The following is a 23,312-nucleotide window of genomic DNA, read 5'->3' on the forward strand; positions in this document are numbered from 1 at the left end:
GACCTTACGACATCAATCAAAATGGCGCCGCTGCCGGGGAATCGGTGCGCTTAGTTTAGTTAGTTGTTTTTCGAAAAAATTAGAAAAAAACCCCAAAAATCCAAAAATATTTCTTTTTGTTTGTCTTTTATTTGTTTCGTTCAGTATTACGCTCGGTTTCTTGTTTATCTGTGTGCAGGTGATTCTCGTGTTGCATGCATACCAGGTTTTCCAAGAAATCATCACCGCTTTTGTTTGATTCGGAGATAGAAAAGACTGCTTGACAGAATCGCGTTCTTCTACGTTCAGCAGTGAAAGCTAAAGCTCAGTCGTCAACAGTTGACCAAGCAGCTAACGAGATGGCTGACCAAGAGCCACAAAACCAAGCTCCACAAAACGAACCAATCCCACCCATTCCAGATCCACCAATCCCTCAAAACCAAAACCAGCCCAATAACCAAAACCAGAATCAACCACCACCACAACCATTTCCACAATTCAACCCAGGCCCACAAAACCAACTGGGAAATCTGAATCTCCGACATGGGGAAATTATTCGTCTCAACCAACCACAGCATCAACACGGGTATGATGAGGGTTTCCAACACAGAGAAGGCAGTGTGCATACTTGGGAATCTGGTTGGGAAGAAGATGATTATCAGAATCAGTATGATGGGAGGTACGCGGATTACAGATACGATGAGGGGTACAATGTGAATCAAGGCTACCCAGTACAACAGGTCAATCAAAGACATCACATCCCGCAACCGATTCCACAAAATCAAGTTCATAATGGAGTCCCGCAATTCAATGCGGGGAATCAAAGAGCTAATAATCGGGTTGGGGGCGATCAGATACAGTTTGTGGATGGTGTCCCACAAGTCGTTCAAGGGGCACCCATTCAAGGCGTTGAAGGTCACTGTCGACCAGTTGTAGTACCGAACTCGTCGGCAATAGTCACACCGATTGGAAATAATAACCGACCTTTTGAGGTAAGGCCTCAATACTTAGGCCATTTGCCCGAGTTTTATGGAAAAAGGACCGAAGAACCATATTTGCACATTGCAAGTTTTGATTTAATTTGCCACACAATTGGGGTGTTGGGGTTTACAAAGGATGAAGTTAAGTTGATGTTGTTCCAGTTCACCTTGAAAGACAAAGCTCGACAGTGGTTCGCGACATTACCTCCAGGTAGTATCTACACTTGGCAAGAGATGCAACAGGTGTTCTTGGAAGAATATTACACCATGAATAGGACCAGTGAAGCTCGGGATGCAATCAGAGCCTTCCAACAGCATTCAGGGGAAGCGTTCCATGAGGCATTTACAAGGTTTAAGGAGTTGCTTAGGAAATGCCCCCACCATGGCATTCAGACATGGGAATTGATTAAAGCGTTCTACGATGGGCTACTTCCTGATGATGTAAGAGATCTCTTAGCCATCAGTAATGGTACGTTTCTCACGAATACAGAAGCTGCAGATTGGGCATATTTGGAGAGACAGAGTGCCACTTCTAAAAGGCAGGCACAGTCTAGCAGGAGAGCGAGATCAGCATCGGCGAGATCAGTTGATTATGAAGCTGAAGAACGGGTTGAGAAATTGAAACAACAGAATTTGCTATTAGAGCGACAGGTAGCTCAGATTAAGTTGGGAAAGGGAGCCGAAGTTAAGGTGGCTAATGCATTTGCGGTGTGTACAGATTGTGGTAAGTTAGGACACCAGGTGGGAGAGTGTCTCACAAGGATGGTTCCGAATGAAGAAGTGAACCAAGTATTCGGTGAACGAAAGCAGTATGATATGAAATCGAATACATATCATCCAGGTTTGCGAAACCACCCCAATTTTAGTTACGGTAATTCTGCTAATCAAATGAACCCTAATTTTCAAGTACCCATGCAAGGAGGCCAACAGTATCAGAGCCGTCAAGGTAATTACTCACAAGGAAATTACCAAAATCAGTGCCAATATAATCAGGGTAATCAGCAAAGGAACTCTTCAAGTAGTGGTGGAACAAGTGACAAAAATTGGATGCTATTATGAAGTTTATGAAGGATATCCAAAAGGATAATGAAGTGCGAGACAAAACTTCCGAAGCAATGCAGAAGCAGCTGGGGCAGTTAGCAGAAGATCTAGCCCAACTGAGAAGAGATCCAGGTAAGTTGTCGAGCACTACCACAGTTAACCCAGCACATCAGTCATCTAGCTTGAAAAATGGAAGAAGTGTGCACATTAACGCGGTAAGTATTCTTCCAACTTCTGAAATTGGTAGTGGCACAATTACTCCACCATCACAATTAGTTGAGCAGGTGGTGGAGGATGTTGGTGATGTATCGGACTCTCAACATGATCGGGACCCACCAAGGGATGAAAGGTGGGAAAGTTTTACACAAGCTAAAATTAATCTGCCTCTACTCGATGCGATTAAAGAGAGTCCCGATCATGTGGAATGTTTGAAAGAGTTAAGTACCCAAAAACGACTTTACAAATTTCCTAAAAAACTTGATTTAACCGCAAATGTGAATGCCGTTTTGTTGGGTACTCTTCCCCCGAAACTCCAAGATCCAGGAGCACCCATTATTTCAGTACAAGTGGGTGAATTTAAAATAGATAGAGCACTGTTGGATCTTGGAGCGTGTGTTAGCATTCTACCAGGGAGTCTATATGACCAATATGATTTTGGTCCGCTACAAAAAGTCAACACTACCGTGGTGTTGGCTGATCAGACTCCCATATGTCCGAGGGGGATCGTAAGGGATGTAATTGTGAAGGTAGAAGATTGTTACTACCCAGTTGACTTCTTAGTGCTGGATTGTGCCACAAGTTCAAAGAACACGCACTCTCCAGTCATTCTGGGTAGACTGTTCTTAGCGACTGCTCATGCAATTATAAACTGCGTTGATGGAACGGTAAGTATGAAGTTTGGTGACCGCGAATTACGGTTAAATGTGTTTTCAAACGCTACTGATCCTCTTATTACAGGTGAACACTCAAAAGCTGAAAGTGGTGAAGAAAGTGTTTCTCCTGCAAAGGAGATTCATACCAAACATGAGTGTTTTATGGTTGACAGGTTTGAAATGGCAGGGAGCAAAGCGGTGAGGAAAAAGGAAAGTGTGGCGCATGAGGAGTTCAAGACAGAAAAAAGGAAGCCACGAGGGAAGAAAAAGAAAAAGAAACCGCCTGAATGTGATAATGCAAAATGGAGGTTAGAGTTATTTGGTCCAATGTGGAATACAGTGGACGACTTACTGGAGCATTGGCGGGGTACATACTTAGAGGCCATGGGACGCAAGCATCCCACTCGACCACCATGAGGGAACGTCAGGTACGGTCTGGCTGAAGACCTATAAACTTAGCGCTCTCGGGAGGCAGCCCGAGGATGTAGAGTAGTGTATATTTGCTGTGTTTTTGTGTGAGTACTTTCGCAGATTCTGACTCGGTATCGTTTCCACGGATACAATTACCCAAGTGTGGGGAAGTTGAAACCGCCCAGGTATGTTTCGGACTCAATGGTGTGTCACGGACGACACGTTTTTTTATGGGGGGTGGAGCGGGTGAGTAAACCGAAAAGTGAAAGTTTGTTCGGTATTAGAATAAAAGTGAATCATTTTCAAACCATTTGAAACCTTTCAATTTGAAACCATTTTCAAAAAAAAAAAAAATGAAAACGTAGAGTTAAAAGACAAATATGAATAAATTTAGTTGAGAAAATAAATAAAGAAGTCATTTATGGTTTTTATTGGTGGCATTTATGGGTTTTAATGGTGGCATACGATGAATGTGATTGAAAGTCTAAAGAAAAAACATGTTTAATCCGTAGGCTACTTTGGGATCCCTACCTTACGGTGGGAATTGAACCGCAAGTGGGTAATAATTTTTGTTAAATTATTCCCGTAGGCAAGTGGTCGGTAGTTTCTCAACAACAACTTTTAAAACGGGTCCAGGTTGTTTAAGTGGGTCGGGTCAGGGATATAACCCGAATTGTTTAAAAAAAAACCACAGTAAAATAAAACGAATTACACGCAAGCATCATCTCTCTCGTAAGACCCTAGATGCCATTGCCATCTTCAACCTCTAGCTTCGCGAAATCTGCACCAAATCGAGTGGTTCTTGGGTGTAACTTGCTTAGTTTTTCGAGGAGAACACAATTCTAGCATCTATTCGGTCCGATTTCCATCCGTTCGCGAGTAATCAGAATGTGGGGTGGCGAACCCTAATTTCTAAATTTGGGGTTTTTCGTTTTGGAGTGAAGTGTGTTGAATCTGAAGCGTATTCTAGCATATCTAAACATAAACGGTACGTTTTTATTCTTCATTGTGCTAGTGTGTTGAAGGTAAGTGGTTGTTTGGATGAGATATGAAGAACACATGAATCTCTATATGCGAAACTAATATTGTGAAGCAGGTTATTGTGGTTGTCTTTGAATTGGTGATAAATATTGAATTTAACTACTGTTATATGAGATTGGGGGGTGGACACATGATGGAGAGTGCAAAACATGAGAATTAAGGGTGTTAAAATACGTGTCTTATTGTGTTTTAAGCGATTACATGTCTCGAATGTGATAACTACGAGCTTTGTTGGTTTTGCAGGTCAATCGCGTAATTTGGTGAATTTAAAGTGGTTAGAGATGAAGCGGAACACCTACGGATGATAATCGGGGCACATACTGTTGCTAGCATTGCAGCTTATGGTTGGCGAGGAAAGTTTACAGAATGTATGAAGCGTAGCCTACGGTCTTACCTGTAGGTTACGGTAGTTATACAAGTCATGTGATGGGGATTATGACTTTTAATAAAAACATCACATCTTATCACATCATCAACAATTAATTAAAGAGGCACACAAAGTCAACATTAATTGGACATCATCATGATATCAGACATTTACGTGGAGAGAAGGAAATTATTAGGGGGCAGCCGTCAAATACACACATCACGTGAACAAGAATCAAAAGGGATTTCTTGAATAAAAGTATGATCATCACCACTTGGACTAAAGGGCCGGCATAGAGTTTAAAACTCTAAATATATGGTGGGCCGACATCATCATCATAAATTGTGGCCATTAATATTCAGATTGACTTAAAGGTGGGCCGCCAACATGAAGCAGACATCAGCATAGGGTCTCGTGGACTTGTGGAAGGCTTGGACGGCCCATGCAAGGCATCACGTGGACTGCGAAGCCCAAACAATACACACACACATGCAGATTGTTGGGGAGTGGATTTTTGTGAGGTACTTTTTAGTATCAAATCATCACTTGTGGGGCCGGTCATTGGAGTTATCATCAATCATCATCTCACGTGAATGTGGGCTTGGATGTTTTGGTCAATCACGTGAGCTGCCATATACACAAAAGAAGTCAACAAAAATCATCCATCATCACTATGGGCTGACATGATTGGGCCGAATAGGGACGGCAGACTTTTGGGAGGCACAAATATCGAAACAGAAAAAAAAGATGAGGACTGGACGGCAGAGATAGGGTGGTTCGTATCAAGCGAGAGAAAAGATCAATCAACCGAGATGAGCGGCTAAATCTCTAGTGAACACTCCGGGTGATGATTCTTGTATTTCACTTTTAATTTAGTTCTGTTTGTTTGAGAATTAGATTGTAATTAGGTGTTGACCGAATTGCATTCACATATATATATACAATTTGTGTGACAGACAAATCCTGGTGATAACCAGAGAAACGTATTTATGTTGAATCTAATTGTGCCTTTGCTGATTGAATAATTATTTATGCTTGCGGTTAATATCTCTCTGATCAATTGGTATTATGCTAGGATCTTGTATAAGTAATTGGTTTATGTGACAGATTTACCATTTAATCAGTGGCATCCAAATAAACAATAATTAGATTATTAAGTGTTTACAGAATCTGAATCCCGGAGTGATCACGTTCCTATCTTTGTTTTCTCATTTTCACAATACTTATTCATAAAAATTACAAAAATAGATAAACTAGCAAATTTCATAAAGTAAGTTTAGATTAGTTAAACGGTATTACACTGACCACATGCTCCTCTGGATTCGATACCTGACTTACCCTGTCTATAGGTAATTTTAGGTTTTTGACTGATCGGGACGACACGGTCACGTCAACACAGTAGTTAGATGGTATTTAATGAGCATGAATATTGATAAAAAGTAAAGACAATGCTGTTGCAACGAGTATTGGGCGATTGTCGGTTTTGAATTCCACGTTGGCAGTGGCGTTGGTGCTAAACAAAGTATGGGGAAGGGTAATATTGCACACTTGTTTATGTTTCATATAGTGAATCTGATTGGAATTGTTTGTTGTGGTTGGTGTATGTAGAGTGACGCGAACGAGACGCCTAGGGAAAGAGAAAGCTGTTGATCCGCCATCTAAACCGGTTGCGGCAAAGAAGCGGAAAACAACCATCGATCAGGTCCACGTGCTCATTCCGTACTCTAGTTGGACAATTTTAGTTTTTCTTGTTTTGGTGTGTTTTTGTGTTTTGGTGGTGTTAAACTTTGTGTCTAGGGAATGTGTTTATGTCTTTTGTTTTAGAAATGGTCGCTCATGACGTTTTGTTGTTGGTATTCCCGGGTTCTGCTTTTGTTAAACATGGTACATTGGGGACAATGTCGCCCAAGTGTGGGGATATGGAAACCCGGGCAGGGAAAGGTTTGGGACAGAGGTTGAAAAATGATTGAAAACGATGAAAATTGAAAAAATTGAAAATTTTAAAGAATTTCATCGCCTTAAGTGAACTAAATGGATATGAAAACCGAACGTTTCAATCACTAATGGGTCTCTTGCCGGTAGTAAACTAACATAGTCCCTTGTCATGGTCGTTCCTTTAAGTTTCATGAGAGTAGGTCCGACATGTGTTTTTAGAAAAAAATAAGTGAAAAGAGATGTCTATTTAGGGGTAACATGCTTTAGATTGCATATGCTACGTGTCGGCAGCCTTTTTACCCTTCTTTGGTGAGAATTTTGAGCCTGTAGAATGATAGAATGATATTACATATTAATTCATTTGTTGAGAGCAGGCCGCATGTTATTCTGTGTTAGAACTTGTATGATTTGATACATTATGAGACTGTGATTTGACATGTGCACGTAAATGATAAAGGCATTAGGATATCCCTTACACCTGTTTGTTTGTTTGTTTTATGTTCACCTAGTTATCACCCTTAGTAGCCCTGTTGAGCCTATACACCTTTCGTTTGTCCACCCAATGTGAATTGTTGATCCCGACCGTGAACGACAAGTTATGAATAATTGAAAAACAATATATAAAAAAATAAAAAAAGGAAAAAAATATAAGTGTTGTGAATATCGTTTGTATTCTTGGGTAGAAACCAACCCAAAAGTATGTTATGTTTGCAGAGAAAGTTGTCACGGTTTGGTCGTTTGTTGTTCGCCACAAAAAAAAAACCAAAAAATATTCCTACCCGTAGCCAAAGCCCAAGACCGGAAGTCCTTTTGATATGTGCTAGCGTGTTAAATGATACAGTGGAGGTATGATTGTCATTCAAGCTTATGATTTATAGAATTTCATGTTTGGTTTTGAGTGTTATACATACTAGCACATTACACGCTAGTTCAGTTGTTAAACCGAGAGGAGAGTTGATTGTGAGGGGTGTGTAGCATGTGTTAATCCTAAGCATGTTAGTTTTGAATAGACAAGCCTTAGGTTTTATAAATCACACCAATTGCTTGTCGGGCTGTCAATCTCGATTGTGTCAGTCTATGGATCGGGTATGACTTGAGACTTAAATTGTTGCATCGGTTTCGGGGTTTAGAAGTGTTGTTACTATGGTGAGTAATTCCGAATCGGTTTGCTTGAGGACAATCAAAGGTAAGTGTGGGGATGTGATGGAGAGTGTGAAACACGGGTGTTTAGGTGCTTATCTTACATGTTTTGTGCGGTTTTATATGATTATATGTTTAGTATTGGATTATTGCGAGTGGTTGTATGTTTGCAGGTTAAACGCGTGAAATGGGTGAAGTTACGGAATTTAACGATGAAGCGGAACATGTGATGTTAATAAAGGCGGCCAACGGAAGCACTCGGGAATGTTTCGGGTCGAAATGGATGGTTTGGATATGCAAAGAATGCGAAAGCATTAAAGTTCAAGGGCCAATTGGTAAGTATTTCAAAGTTAAGTGTTCTTTATGTGAGAGGGATATGGAACATTGAAAGAAAGGTAGCATCTATACGTGATTTTTGAGGAAGCAGCTTCTACAAGAAGATCACCATTAGTGCATCATATCATTGTCAAGATATAACATCATTATAAAGCACATGTGGGTTTGGCTGAGAACATTAAATGAAACAATTCATGTGAGAGGTCATGATTTATTGTTATCACAATAATCTAGTGAATATATGCAACATGTTGGACGATGGGAATTGGAGGAGTTTTATAATTCATGTTGACTTTTGGGGGAGCTCTAAAATCCTTCGTACAACATGTCATTACCATCGAAAGTTGGGAACAACTGGATTATTTTTATTGGGCTTTCTTACTTATGGGCTCTCGATAATTGGCAGCCGTCTAGAACATTATTTTGGAGGGGGGCAGCCGTATAACCTCACTTTTTGGCACTCAACTCAGGATCGGGATCGTTCATCATACATCTTTCGCACAAGATCCTACTCGATCATGAATTCGAATTTCGCCCAAGCTTCGGAAGATTGTTCGCACATCATGAGCTGCTGGTCGTCCCGTGACCATCTCCGAGACTAGGGTTTATGTTTGAACATTGAGTTTGCATATGTTACGACTTTTTGGATTAGGACTCGATTAAACTTTCGGTTAGTCGTTCCTATTGTTTTTGTTTTGATTAAACAATATTTGATTATCGTAATCGTTTCAGTTCATCAACTATTTGGTTTGTTCATCAACGACCGAGATTAGATTCTAGGTTGTCATTGTTTTAAATCTTTAATCATTGAACTGGTTAATGTTTATGAAATCTAAAATTGGTAATTAATTGGATTACTATTCATTTGCATCAATCTTTCGGTTTCGATCGTGGATCATTGCAATCAAATATATTGTCCGTTAATTATTTATCAAAACAAGTTTACAAATCATGTCTATGTGATTTCCAATTGGTAGTAACTAAGTAAACCGATTTTCTGCATAACCTGAAAACCCGGAGATTGGTCCATTTTCTCATTATTGTTCACAAACACAATTTCACATTTGTTTTCATAATTACTCTCAAAAACTGCAAAAAGCAATTAGGTTTTAATTTAGATAATAGTCATAAACAACGAGCTTTCATACTTTCCACTGATTCCCTGTGGATTCGACACCCTACTTGCCCTTTACTAGTAAAAGGTGAATAGGACATTTTCACTTATATTTTTTGACCGACCTTACGACATCGATCAATCGCTCATCACTTAAAATAATAGATGAATAAAAGGAGTAAATTACAAGTTTTGTCCTTTATCTTTACATCAAATTGCAGGCCTTGTCCCTTTTAGCCAAAAGTTTGCAGGCGGTGTCCTTTACCTTTCAAAATATTGCACGTTTTGTCATTTAGGCCAAACCTTGTTAGAGATCTCAGTTAAAAACTGTCATGTGCAATGCACATGAGGGTAAAATAGTAATTTCCCTCAAAAACATTTCACTTTCCTTTCTTCTTCAATGATTTCAACCTGCAACAAAACCAAAAATCCCTTTACATGGATTTCATAACATCACAACCCCTCAATTCATCTTTATATGTCCCTTACCAATCAAAATCTGAATCAAGCTCGTAAATTATGGCATTCTTCAGAAACATCACATGACACCATGACAGGTAGCATTGCTCTCGAACGAGAAATCGCACACAATTGACACATTAACGCATTTTCTGTACTCACCGATGCCCAATTTCCTTCACCGCTGCAAGGATTCTTATCCAGATCCCATACTTTCTTCCCTGCTATACCTAATTTCTCACCAATCTGTTGCAGTATCTTCACTGCACCAGTTCACACACACACAGAAAATCGCCATTAGTTAATCGATCAGAAAACCTAGTGAGCAATCGTAATCAGAGATGAATACAGAATACCTACCTTCCTATGTATCGAGCTTTGCTGATTGTGTGAGTGCGAGATTTGTGAATAGGATAAGTGAAAGTATGAAGGTTAACACCTTCTTCTTCATGGTGATATTTGTAGCACCTCCAGTTATCGATTGTTTATCACATATAGATAGATATATATAGAGAGAGAGAGAGAGAGGGAGGGGCGGGGGGAGAATGTGTGTGTTTGTGTGTGTGTGTGTGTGAGAGTGAGAGTAACATTAACTACAACAACTGGTGATAGAGAAATGTGTAGCAGAGCTAAAAATGGTGGGCTGAGGAGCTGACGAAGAGAATAAATCTAGCAAATGGTTGAAGAAGAAGGAAAGTGTGAGGGTTGAGAGGGAAATTACCATTTTACCCTCATGTGCATTGCACATGACAATTTTTAACTGGGATTTTTAACTAGGTTTGGCCTAAAGGACAAAACGTGTAAGATTTTGAAAGGTTAAGGACACCGCCGGTCAAAAGGAAAGCGTCTGCACTTTGATATAAAGATAAAGGATAAAACTTGTAATTTACTCGAATAAAAATGTAAATGATCATCACAAATACAAACCATGTAGAAGACATGTATTTTACCATTAAAAAATTGATAATAAGTAAGCGAAAATTAAGCTATGATGAGTGTATACCCGTTGGAAGCCAGAAAACAATTGACCCTACAACGTGCCTCATTATAAGGGTACACTTGAAATTAACATCTATTTAAGTTATTATTATTTCAAAACTAATTAACAAACCTAATTCTTAATTCAGTTTTTCAATCCAACGGCCCAGGATAGAGAAGCTTTATTTCACGGCTGAGATTGTTTCCTCGTGGAAACGTGTAAATCGGTGTTGAAGCTAGTTAAACTAACGCGGAAACATACAGAAATAACCAACGGCTGTGATCTAATCTCATCTCTCCATAAACCGACCAAAACCTCGTATATAAACCTCATCATCTGTTGCACTTTCATCGTATCATATCCCACTTCTGTCTCTAAAAACAAAATCTAGTACTATTCCACATTCCTACAATGGCGTCTTCAGGTTATGCTATGTTTATATTGTTTGCTATGATCGTTGGATCAGCTCTTTCTCAGTCACCCACCGGTTCTCCGACGATATCTCCGGTGGCTTCTCCGGTTTCATCACCTCCTTCTCCGACAATCACTCCTAGTTCTGCACCAACTGAAGCTCCGTCAGCTTCTCCACCTGCTCCTCCTACCTCTCTTCCCGGTGGTTCTCCGGCGTCTTCTCCATCGTTGATTCCGTCCACTCCGACTGGATCGCCGACTACTTCGCCACCTAGTGCTGCTACGTTTAATAGAGTTGCTGCTGGATCTGTGGCCGTGGTTGTGTTTGCTGCGGCTTTGGTTATGTAGAGATTTGATGATTGTTATTTGTTACGATATTTTTTACTATTCTTTCATTGTTTTTGTAGTCATGATTTCATTCACTGATTGATATGTGATATTATTATTTTGTTTTATATGAATTCTTTTGGTATGATTTGCGGGATAAGTGGATATGGTAGAATAAGAAAGACATGTGCAATTTTGCTGCTTATTGTTATAATTCCCTACTTATCTTTTCATTGTTTCTTAACCGGAAACGTCCCAAACCGCGTGTCGAACAAAAAAATCAATAAAGAATGGGAACGCAATTGTGAATTTACATGTACATCCGAATTCTGGGAATCCTGTTGTTTCGATTAATGCAGGCAATATTGGGGTGTAGAGGAGCACGGCCGTTCTTTAGTTTTTGGACACTCTAAGCGAACTATGAAGTGGGGACCCTAATTTCGCCGACAAACTCTACTCCAATCCCTACGCCGTGGGTGATTACCCTTATTTAACGGATTCCGCATGACTACAAGAAATTAGACATGTGGGGACAAATATTGTTAAGTCTGTAGGGAGGACATGTCGTCCCTACAAGTCACAACAGCTTATTGGGACGACATGTTGTCTCCATAAGTTTCGTTTCTACAGGGCCCTCCCAATAGGTCTCCTAGGTCGTCCCTAAAGATGTTGTTGTAACACCCCATGTTTTCAAAAGTCAAAGTCAAAGTCAAGATTGACTTCTTTAACTGTAATTAGTCTAATTTGTGTTTTATTTAGTTGTATTATGTGGAGTAAGTGTTATATAACCAAGTAATCGAATGTTTATCAGTGTGAAACGTTAAGCAACCTTGAATAGCAGGAAGTAACAATGTGACAAAGTCAAATAATCAGTAATCAAGCTAGTCAAATCATCATCGAACTCGAAACTCGAATTATGTGACCTTGGTGTTAATATACGTGTGTGTGCCTTATGTGTTACTTGTGCGTGTTACTTTATGCTATGTGTGTGGTGATCAATCGAAGCGAATCGAAACTCGAAACTCAATCGAAATCGAATTATGATAAATGGTGGCGAAAAGATAGTGTGAAATATAGATGCTTGTATGTAGATATAGTGGTTGAGATTAAAAGTAATTTGAATAGGAAACTCTATCGTATCTGTACCATCCTCAATCGAAATCGAAATATCAGAAATCGTCGCACCGAACGCTCAAAACAGGCTGTTGATCGATCAGGCTTTCAGCCGATCGGACAGACCGTCCGATCGAACAGGCTGTCCGATCGGGATGCCTAGCCGATCGGCCAACCCTTTCCTCTTTGGGAAGCCTATAAATAGCCCTGTCATTGTCATTCTTTCCACTTTTGGAAACTCTCTGACCGACCAGTTCGTGTTCTTCACTATTTCTCAGATTTCTCTCAATCCCAGTAAGTTTTCATCCTAAATCTTGTACTTCCTTGATCTATGCACACTCTCACACCTTTCTATCTTTCAAATCTTAACTTTTAACCGTGAAATCATCAAGATCTAAGTGTTCTAGGATGATGTCATCATGGTGTTCTTGAAGAACTTCATGTTTTGGCTTCAACCCACCAAGAATCACTTGGATCTAGTCGATTTCCACATAAACAAACAAAGATCTGTTATAGATCTAAACATTTACATGGTGTAAAGGATTGAAAGATGGATTTTCCAACTTTCTTTCAACTCTTTTACACTCAATGCCTTCAAACCGGTAGAAACGGAGCTTGAGCCAACTCACTAAACATTCTAATAGTTATGTGGTTCAAGATTCGGATTCTATCTACGAGGTTCACCGATTTCGGGTTAAACGTTAAACTACCGTTCCGAACAGTTCACCGGTCAGACTTGGGTGATTCCTGTCCGGGCAAACGAAACAAGTAAGAACGAAGATTCCATGGTTCAACTCGTTGTCAAAATACTTCGATATAACGTCAAACAATCAGAACAGCCAAGTGTTAGACGAACAGGCCGACCAGGTCAGGATGCTGACCGATCGGACAAGCTGTTCTAACGAACAGCCCAACCGATCGGACATGTCAGTCGATCTACCAGGCCAGCCGATCGGCTAGCACCTGGCCCCACACTTTAACAATTTCATGAATTCTAGTATTGAATGAGGTGCTGATTCGAACGAACTACGGTTTGATTTGAATTACTCTTCGGATCATGAGATACTATGCCTCAACACTTAATCGATTTTCAGCCCGTTCGACGTATTGGAGTGCCACCCGATCGAACATGCCGTCCGATCAGGTGACATCCTACTGAGGACTTATAACTGAAGTACCTGACCGATCGGTTAAGCCGGCCGATCGAACTGAGAGGTAAGAATACTTCAATATTTGCAAATACTGCAACAAAAACTTCAAAAGTTCAAACCATCATACACAAACACATCTTACTCAAAGGAAGAAACAATCCACTCGAACAGCCCATCCGATCGAACCTACCGTCCGACCGAACAGGCTGTCCGAACGGGCTATTCGACCCATCAACACTTGTTTTCGTTTCACGCGTTACTCATCGTTATGCTATCGAACTATTCAGGCTAACCCTACTCTCAAGCGCTCCCTTCAATCCATCAACCGCTGTGAGTATATTCGAACCCTTTTTGCTTTAGCACTTTTGGGTGTTACATACGTTACTTATCTAAATCACAATCGAACACACTACTTGATTACTTTAAACGCTAACCGTTCTGCATGTATTGCGTGACTAAATGAATGCTTGTTGTTATGTTTACACGTGGAATGTTGTCTACCTGCCTTAACGACGTAGTACTATAGTTTGGACTCAGCTCCCGTTCACACGGGGGTTGTTAAGGACAATTACTTGCATTAATTACGGTGGTAATCATGTATTGCGAACTGTCTCGGATAGTTAACCCGCAGTCATTGGTATCGATAGATCCATATCGATAATTAACATGCTTCGTTTTCCTCTGTGTGTTTAAGATGCTTACTTGGTAGGGAAGCGAGGCTAGAATAAAGCTCAAGAGCCCCCCCCCCCCCCCCCCCAACAAATAGTTGTCTGTAACGGTCAAACTAGGGGTTTTTAGAAGCAGAAAAACAATATTTATTTTTACATTTGAATCTGAGTTGTCGGAATGGAATATTTGACTAGATGTTATCTGTAGTAATTTGTTTTACTATTTGGGATACGGTATGGGACGTATTATTTAAGCTAAATAGTAATGAGAGATGTTGTGGAAACTTCTGGACAATCTGTTTCGCTCAGTGCCATGCCCAGATGATTCCGCCATCAGTTGGGGTGTGACAGTTATCCGTATAGATTAACTTTTAGAGACGACTTATCGTAACAATAGAGCTATTTAAAAAAAATAATACTATTTTAAGTCTGTAGGGACGATATGTCGTCCCTATAGATTTAAAATATATATTTTTTTATTTTTTTTATATGTTTATTGGGACAACATGCCGTCCCTAAAGACTTGAAATAAAAAAAATAGAAAAAACCTGGAAATCCTGTAAGGACGATATGTCGTCCCTATAGATTTAAAATAATTTTTTTTTTATTTTTTTGTTATATGTTTATTGGGACAACATGTCGTCCCTAAAGACTTAAAATAAAAAAATCTGGAAATCCTATAGGGACGACAGGTGTACGTTTAAGAAAAATAAAATTTACCAGGTTTTTAAACCAAAAAATCACACAAATCAAATAAATTTAAACTTGTTAAAACATGTTAAACGAAACTACAAACACAAATAACATAGCAACAATACTAACAAACTATAATTAAATGCTAACTTTTAGTTGTTAAAAATGGGTTCGGGTCTAATTCTTAGTTAAATGGGTCAAAATGACCCAAGCACACTTTTATTAAGCTATTTCCTAAGCAAATTCTATCGGGACACAACAAGCAAAAGATAAAAGATTAAGATCTTACGGTAACTAGTGTTACAAGGGGACTTTCAATCCTGTAAATCAAATTACAAAATTTTTTCAAACACGTTAAAGAAATGCATGAGCTCTTTCATTAATATTGTAATACATCTATGAGCAATATACCTGTAGAACAAATGTAGAAGTTGACAACGAGAGTGCAGTGCTAGTTGTTATAACCTCATCAATACTTCTGACGATCGATCACCTGCAATCTTTATAAGCCAATAATCAGTAACCACACATAACAAAACTGAATACAGCATATGATAATTTCAATATACAAGTGTTCTATCAAGCCTTTCTTCCTTGACCAACTTTTACATTGATGGCAATGTGATGTATTGTGAAATACATTGGTATTCGCGTCGGTTTTAGTCGTTAGTTATTCGTTTTTAGTGTCGGTTTTAGATAGATTGTACATACTTTTGATTAAATTGTGTTTCCAGGTCTTTACAGCCAAAAGGAGCGAAAAACGAGCCAAAATCTGGAAAGGCGGAACGCTGGAACGGAAATCGAGGAGTCGGGAGCTGAAACGAAGCGAAAATGCAGTTCTGGGATTTCCAAGCGGGCCGCGTTAGCTTACAAAAATTTCCAGGCGGGCCGCATTAACTTAACAAAGAAATTCAGAAATTCTTTAGTTTAAGCGACCCGCATCAACTTATCCCATACATCAAAGCGGGCCGCGAGAGTTATAAAAATGGTTTCCGGTTTTGAACATCCAAGCGGGTCGCGTTAACTCTTCAATTTCTTTCAAGCGGGCCGCGTGAAGACCCTATGTCGGCAATAGAAGTTCCTTGCATGGAAATTTAGGGTTTTTTGAGGGTTATAAGATGGAAAAACGTGAACAGCCGAGGAGGAGGACGAATTTGGAGTTCTTGAGGCAATAATCAGAGGCTGTTGAAGGTTTGAAAGCACGGGAATTGCAAGGAATCATCGGGTATACTTTAGAAGCGTTCGAGAGTGAAGACCACGGGTTTTACTATCCTAATCTATCATTCTTTGTTCGTTTTATTGTGTTACATGATGAATTCAGAACTTAGTATGACTTTATTTGCGTTTTTGATTATCTTTTCCGGCTAAAAACCGTAAACTACCTAGGCTAATGACTATGGCATAATAAAGTTTGGATTTTTATTTGATTTTTGTCGTGGTTGTGGATCTTTCTTGTATTGTAAACACTATGGGAATTTAACTTGGTGCGTATGCGTGCTTGTGATTGTTTGATTATTGTTTATTGCTTTGTTCGATTCTTGGTGACGGTCTTTATCACATAATAGAGTCGGACTAGGGTTTTAGGTTTTGGTGAGTGTCTATATCACATAATAAATCTCTAATCCTTTAGGGTGAAAACGCGTAACTAACCTTAGAAACAATATTCGGTAATTTAATAAAATCAAGTGTGCTGCTAAACTCGTCGCTGTGAGGTTCGAGGGTATTAATAGGTCTCGGTTTGGTTATAAGTCTATAAAATTCAATTGTCTATTAAGCCAAGAGTAGTTGCTTTAGACGTTCGCGCGGCAAAGTAGAGCGTCTTACATAGGCACTTTCAAGAAACTAGAGGACTGAAAGGAAAATCTAGAAAACCGGTGAGCATAACATCCTAGGTAGTGCCATAAGAATCGCCTCGAGAGTGTTTGAGGGGCTTAGTGGCGTCTTAATAGGTTTAGCATTTAAAGATCCCGGTTCCACACCACAAAATTATCGAATAGAAATCCATCCTGAGTTTAGCCTGCGTCTAGCCTAGGTAGTCTTCATCACCACTGGTCAAAACCTTCGTTCGAGTTCGTGTCTAGTCTTCTAGCATTATTTTATTATTTTATTTAGGATATTTAGAAACCCCCCCCCCCCAAATTAATAAACAATTTAGTATGTCGTGTCAGTCTTAGTCTAGATAGAGTCGTAGCGTAATCAGTAGATTCTCGTGGGTTCGATACTCGGACTTGCTTTAGCTTTACTACATTGATCGGTTCACTTGCTGGTTGTGTGGTTTAGGGTTTAGATCGAGTCTTAGTTTAATAAATTTAAAGCTTAGAGAGTCTAGAATTAGGGTAATTTTAGTTGTTTTAATTAACCCACATTTAGCACATCAAGTTTTTGGCGCCGTTGCCGGGGACTCTTGGCGATTGCGTTGATTAATTTGTTTGGACTTACTTGACATATTACGTGCTAGTTGTTTATTTTGTTTGAGTCGTAGGTGTCTAAGTAATTTAGTGTCTTTTATAGTTAGTCGAGTCGTTTAGTAGAGTCTTCTTACTTGTTTGTTCTCGGTTTTTGCAGTGGATGCCCCATACGCGCTCGCAGGGACCGCCGCCGCTTCCATTTACACTCATCTGTCACACCCCCAAAATCCACCCGCGGAATATCACCGCTTGGGAGCGTGACTGACCAGGATCAAGCCACCAATCATATTGAACATGTAATTATTATCAAGTAAAATAAATGCAAACCAATCATTCAATACGATAGGTGTTCATAACATAATTATAGTATCAAGTGTAGCGGAAGCATAAGTATGAAAATCCAAAGTATATCATAGTTCAAATGTTTAAATGTTTAACATGGCATCCACGGACCATGCTCCACAACGACCTGCTCCTCCCTGTGCAAGCTCCATGTATCTAACGACCTGCAAGGCATGTAACAAAGGATCAACAACTAGTTGAGCGAGTTCACAGTTTATAGTTCAGTAGTTGTAATAGTATAGTAAGCCTTGTATTCGTTCGTTATGTCATGTATCGTATTAGTTCGTATCGCAGCCCTCCTAGGCATGTATGCGAAGATTAGGGAAAGTTCTCAAGTATTCTAGACTAGGTATGTTTGTATCGCGACCACCCTGGCATGTATGCGAAGTTTAGAGTATAGTTCGCGGCCTTCCTAGGCATGTGTGCGAAGATTAGTCAAAATATCGCGGCCAACCCTGGCGTGTGTGCGAAGATCAGTTCAATTTAGTACCATTAGTCTAGTTGTATCTTATCAATAACCCCTCCTCACCCGAGGACCATATAACTAAGTTCCATGTGCTAGGTAAACACAAATAAATAATCTAACCCATTCCCACCCTGGGAAACCATGCCTTGGCTGTGCGAACTCACCTTGGTTTGCTCGGTATGTTATTGCTTCTAGGGTTTATTAAATGTCTAAGTCCGTTACACACGACCTAGGATTCATTGCACATGATACAATGTAAGTGTTTGTAGACAATTAGGGTTTATAAGTCTTTGATATCCAAGCAATCGTGTTCGGTGTGATTATCGTGTACAGAATGCAATAATAAAGATCGTTCATGCATACAACATCACCCAGTAATGTTCATTATCATATAATCACATAATATCATACAGGATTTTGATCTAGGCATCCTAATTCATTCTGTCTCTTCAAGTATTATCTGAATTCAGGCATGTATCACTATACCTCAGATCATATATTTTATTAAAACTCAGACAGTTCAATATTGAAAGTCGAATCACGTGTACATTCATTAAACTAGGCATCATGTAAAAATATACAAACTTCTGACATAACATCACCCACAAAGTCGGACCATGGGCCACCTTAAAACTCGGACCAGAAGGAGAGGGGGGCTTCCCCTGTTTAAAAGTCGGACGATGAGGGGGTGGGGGTTAAAGCTCGGACAAGGGGTAGTGGGCCAAGAACTCGGACCATAAGGGTCATGAAACTCGGACATGATTCTTGGGGGGTTAAAAGTCGGATAGAACATGGGGGGTGGGGGTTTAAAAGTCGGACATGCTTGTCCTTGGTCACAAAGTCGGACAAGAATGCCCCTTACAAAACTCGGACACTTAACAACATTACAAAACTCGGACCTTATCTCCTTATCTTAAAGGTCGGACAACACAATGTTCAAAAAGCTCGGACCAAACAATCCCTTAAAAGGTCGGACAATGCTTTAACAATACAAACCTCGGACATCATATGCTAACAAAACTCGGACTTACATATACATTGATAAAAACTCGGACAAGCATGTTATATAAACATCGGACATATCTTCATAACAAAACTCAGACTATTTTAATGATCAAAAGTCGGACTATAACATATTTCACCAGTAACATCAATCATCGCAGAACATCAACACATGAACATCAGTTACGTTTTACGATCAAACCCTAATATCATACACTTGCAATGCAGTAAATCCACAGTTAATCACTCTATTGATCAACAACAAACAATCCTTTCATGAACAATCTATCGGCATACCACAAATCATATTCAATTCTCTATAATCAGAATCAATAAGCACAAAAACATTACATACAGAAATTAGGGTTTACAAGTATTTCAATAATCAAGAATTAATACAATCAAACAATCAATAAACGATTACCTTGAATTGATTCTAGTTAGGGTATGGAAATCAAGAGTGATGAATATCTTGTGCCAATGATGATGGTGATGATGATTGCCAGAGAATCAGAGAATGAAGGTACGTGCTTTGTTTTGTGTAAATGATTAGTGAAAAGGGATTAGGGTTAAGAATAGTTTAAGTTTCACTAAATAATTCTATACACCCTTAATTATTATATTTTACAATAGTGCACCATCTCAAACAATTTCATAGTTTCACCACCAAGTTTATATATTTGACATGTCTCATAATTAACACATAACCATGCACAATCACACAATACACTTCATTGTATCAAAATGTTACAGTTTCACAGCAAACTAATTGTGCAAATAAACAACTAAACAACTAATGAACGTGCAATAAATGCGAAATAAGAATCTTGGAAACTCGAGTTGTCACACAAGTCTTCCTTCTCGTCTTCTACGTCCGAGGTACGTGCTTCTAGCTCTACTCCGTCTTCACATTCCACCCCAGCGTTCGATTTTACACCAAAGTCTTCACCCCACAATTCCCCGCTACCCACCCGTCCACCTAGTCCACCACCCGTAGCTCACATGGCCCGTAGGACAGTTTACGATCAGGCGACCATCGGCTTCGCCGGTGGGAACTCACCCATCACCCTTCCAGAGATCCCGAACGATCGGTCTTGGCAGATTCCATCCTACATTATGACCACCATCACAAATTCTTGCCAGTTCCATGGTCGTGACGACGAGGATGCCCCCGCTCATATCAATCGCATCACTCGTCTTTGCAGCACCTTCTCCATTGAGGGTGTCAATCTTGATGCTAGGTATCTTCAGGTTTTTCCGTTCTTACTCGCTGGACGCGCAGTCGTCTGGTTCGATTCCCAGCCAGCTGGCACTTTCACTACTTGGGTAGGCCTTCGCGATGCATTCTTAGCCAAGTATTTTCCGCCAGCCAGGGCGTCTCGCCTTCGTGACCAGATTCACTCATTTCGTATGGAGCCAGATGAGCCGTATCACTTAGCTTGGGAGCGTTTTCAGACCCTGATTACCCGTTGTTCTCAGCATGGTTTATCTGATTGGGCGTTAGTAGAGAAATTCTACAATGGTCTTACTCCTGAGATTAGAGCTCGCTTCGATACATCAGCAGGAGGTCAGCTTATGGGAAAGAAGACGGTGGCTGAGTGCAATGATTTATTTGAGAGTTTTGCCCACTCCGATATGGACTACAGTACTACCAGCAGGACTTCCATTCCTGTGCGTACCACCTCGGCCGGTCGAGGGGTAAACCAAGTTAGCTTGGATCCATCGGTAGCCGCTGTAGTCGAGAGTTTGAGGCAGGAGATGAGGCAGGAGTTGAGTGAGATAAAGAAGAAAGTTGATAGGTGTGAGGTTTGCCAAGGAGGTCATGATACTATCGATTGTCCTACCCTTACCCTTGAGCAGGTTGAGTACATAGCCGGTCAGTCTAGGGGTCCCACAAATCCGTTCAATAATTCTAATTCCAGTTGGCGCGGTAGTGGTAATTCGAGTGGTTATCGTTCGTCTGGAAATCCTCCTGGATTTCCATCTGGTCAGTATCAGAGTAGAGGGCCCGGTATTTACACGAGTACTAGTTCAGGGCAGTTTAGTGGGTCAGGTTCGAGTGGGCAGTTTGCGAGTGGAGGAGCGACTCAGGAGAGTCAGGGTAGTGGGAAGGCTCCTGAGGGTAGTCAGAGCAGGTTGGAGGAGATGTTCGCTCAGATAATGACGCAGACTCAGGCGTTCGTTAAAAGTCAGGAGCAGACTAATAAGAATCACGAACTCCAGCTCAAGAGTCAGCAGGCCGCTCTTCTTGATCTTCAGCGAACAGTAGGCGGACTTGCTAAGCAGTTGCAGGAGCACCCGCCAGGTCAGTTTTCGGGAAACACCTTCACGAATCCCGCGAATCAGTCCGCGAAGGCTATTACGACCCGTAGTGGGAAGAGTTTGGGAGAAGTAGTGAGAGAGAGAGAGTTTAGGTTGAAGAAGTAGAGGAAGAAGTTGATGAGGAGATCGAGATGGAGGCTCCAGGCAAGGTGCACACGAGGCTAGCCCCAGCAAGTACCGCACACGCCGAGGAGTCGCCAGTAGAGAAGAAAGTGGAGCAGCAGCCGACGAAGGTTCGGCCGGCACCGATGATTGATTATTCTCGCCTTCCATTCCCCGCCCGTGCCAGGCAGCAGAAATATGCTCAGGAATACGGGAAATTCCTCGAGATGTTTACACAGTTGAAAATCAATCTTCCGTTCATCGAGGCACTTCAGTCTATGCCTAAGTATGCGAAATTTCTCAAAGATCTTTTGAAGCATAAGGAGAGAATCGGTGAGCTTTCGAATATTCCATTGACAGGAGGTTGTTCCGTGGTAGTCTTGAATAAGCTACCAGAGAAATTGACCGATCCTGGTACTTTCACGATTCCATGTTTCTTTGGGGGAGCCGTTACCCCTGCTCACGCCTTAGCCGATTTAGGGGCCAGCATCAATCTGATGCCATTTTCGTTGTATGAGCGACTTGGTCTAGGTGAGCTTACACCCACGCGCATGTCATTGTCCTTGGCTGACCGATCAGTCAAGTATCCTCGTGGGATAGTAGAGAATTTGTTGGTGAAGGTTGATAGGTTTGTGTTCCCAGTGGATTTCGTTATGCTCGACATGGAGGCCGATGAGAGAGTTCCTATTATTCTAGGCCGTCCATTCCTTCGAACCGCAAAGGCGATCATCGACGTCTTTGCCGGTAAGATTTCTCTTCGTGCGGGTGACAGGATTGTCACATTCGAGATTGATAGAGCGATGCAGCATCCTAGCGGTCGTGATGATGATAGTGGGCCGTGTCGTTCCGTTTACTTTCTCAATTCATTCATATCTTGCGTCGACACGTGTCTTGAGTACATTAGTGGAGCTGATTTAGTAGGCGAGGGAGTTGTTGACGAGCATTCTGAGGATGAGGTTGAAGAAGTAGAGGGGGAGCAGTTGGATGAGAGTGATGAGTTGAGTGCTGAGCCTTTAGAGCTCGATGCGATTAGTGATGAGAGTACTCCTGTAGAGATCCCACCGCCTTTAGAACTTAAGGTTCTTCCATCCCATCTCGAGTGCGCATTTCTAGGAGAGAAGCCGAATATGCCTGTCATCATTTCTTTGAAATTGACAGAGGAGGAGAAAGTGAGGTTGATTAAGGTGCTTAGAGAGCACAGTGATGCGATTGCCTGGAGGCTAGCCGATATCAAGGGCATCAGCCCTACTTTTTGCACGCATCGCATTCTGATGGAGGATGTTTACAAGCCTGTAGTGCAGCCGTAGCGTCGCTTGAATCCGAATATGCAGAAGGTAGTGAAGAAGGAGGTGATGAAGCTGCTAGAGTCTGGTTTGATCTATCCTATTTCTGATTCAGCTTGGGTGAGTCCCACACAGGTCGTCCCGAAGAAAGGGGGGATGACGGTTGTTCTGAATTCGAAGAATGAGCTTCTTCCGTCTCGTACTGTTACGGGTTGGCGTGTGTGCATCGACTATCGAAAGTTAAATGACGCCACTCGTAAGGATCATTTTTCGCTCCCATTCATTGATCAGATGCTTGAGCGTCTCGCGGGTCAACAATTCTATTGCTTTCTCGACGGGTTTTCGGGTTATTTCCAGATTCCTATTGCAC

General features: G+C 40.8%; 3 protein-coding genes and 1 long non-coding RNA gene across 4 annotated transcripts; all 4 read left to right on the forward strand.

The window, feature by feature from the left end:
• Positions 1-3,901: 3,901 nt before the first annotated feature.
• On the forward strand, positions 3,902-8,759 carry LOC110889287. Its single transcript, XR_004882374.1, has 3 exons — positions 3,902-4,271; positions 6,300-8,101; positions 8,509-8,759. It is a non-coding gene; the product is annotated as an uncharacterized LOC110889287 (long non-coding RNA).
• A 2,177-nt stretch (positions 8,760-10,936) lies between these two features.
• On the forward strand, positions 10,937-11,440 carry LOC110887603 (classical arabinogalactan protein 10-like). The gene has a single exon (XM_022135180.2). The coding sequence runs from the start codon at positions 11,066-11,068 to the stop codon at positions 11,411-11,413; it is 348 nt and encodes a 115-aa protein (XP_021990872.1). The 5' UTR covers positions 10,937-11,065; the 3' UTR covers positions 11,414-11,440.
• An 8,797-nt stretch (positions 11,441-20,237) lies between these two features.
• LOC118487498 lies at positions 20,238-21,662 on the forward strand. The gene has a single exon (XM_035984391.1). The coding sequence runs from the start codon at positions 20,238-20,240 to the stop codon at positions 21,660-21,662; it is 1,425 nt and encodes a 474-aa protein (XP_035840284.1).
• A 143-nt stretch (positions 21,663-21,805) lies between these two features.
• Positions 21,806-22,966, forward strand: LOC118487500. Its single transcript, XM_035984392.1, has one exon. It carries the CDS (start codon positions 21,806-21,808, stop codon positions 22,964-22,966), a length of 1,161 nt encoding a protein of 386 aa, XP_035840285.1.
• Positions 22,967-23,312: the final 346 nt, after the last annotated feature.

Source organism: Helianthus annuus, chromosome 15 (genome assembly GCF_002127325.2).
Source record: "Helianthus annuus cultivar XRQ/B chromosome 15, HanXRQr2.0-SUNRISE, whole genome shotgun sequence".
In the NCBI taxonomy this organism is placed as follows: domain Eukaryota; kingdom Viridiplantae; phylum Streptophyta; class Magnoliopsida; order Asterales; family Asteraceae; genus Helianthus; species Helianthus annuus.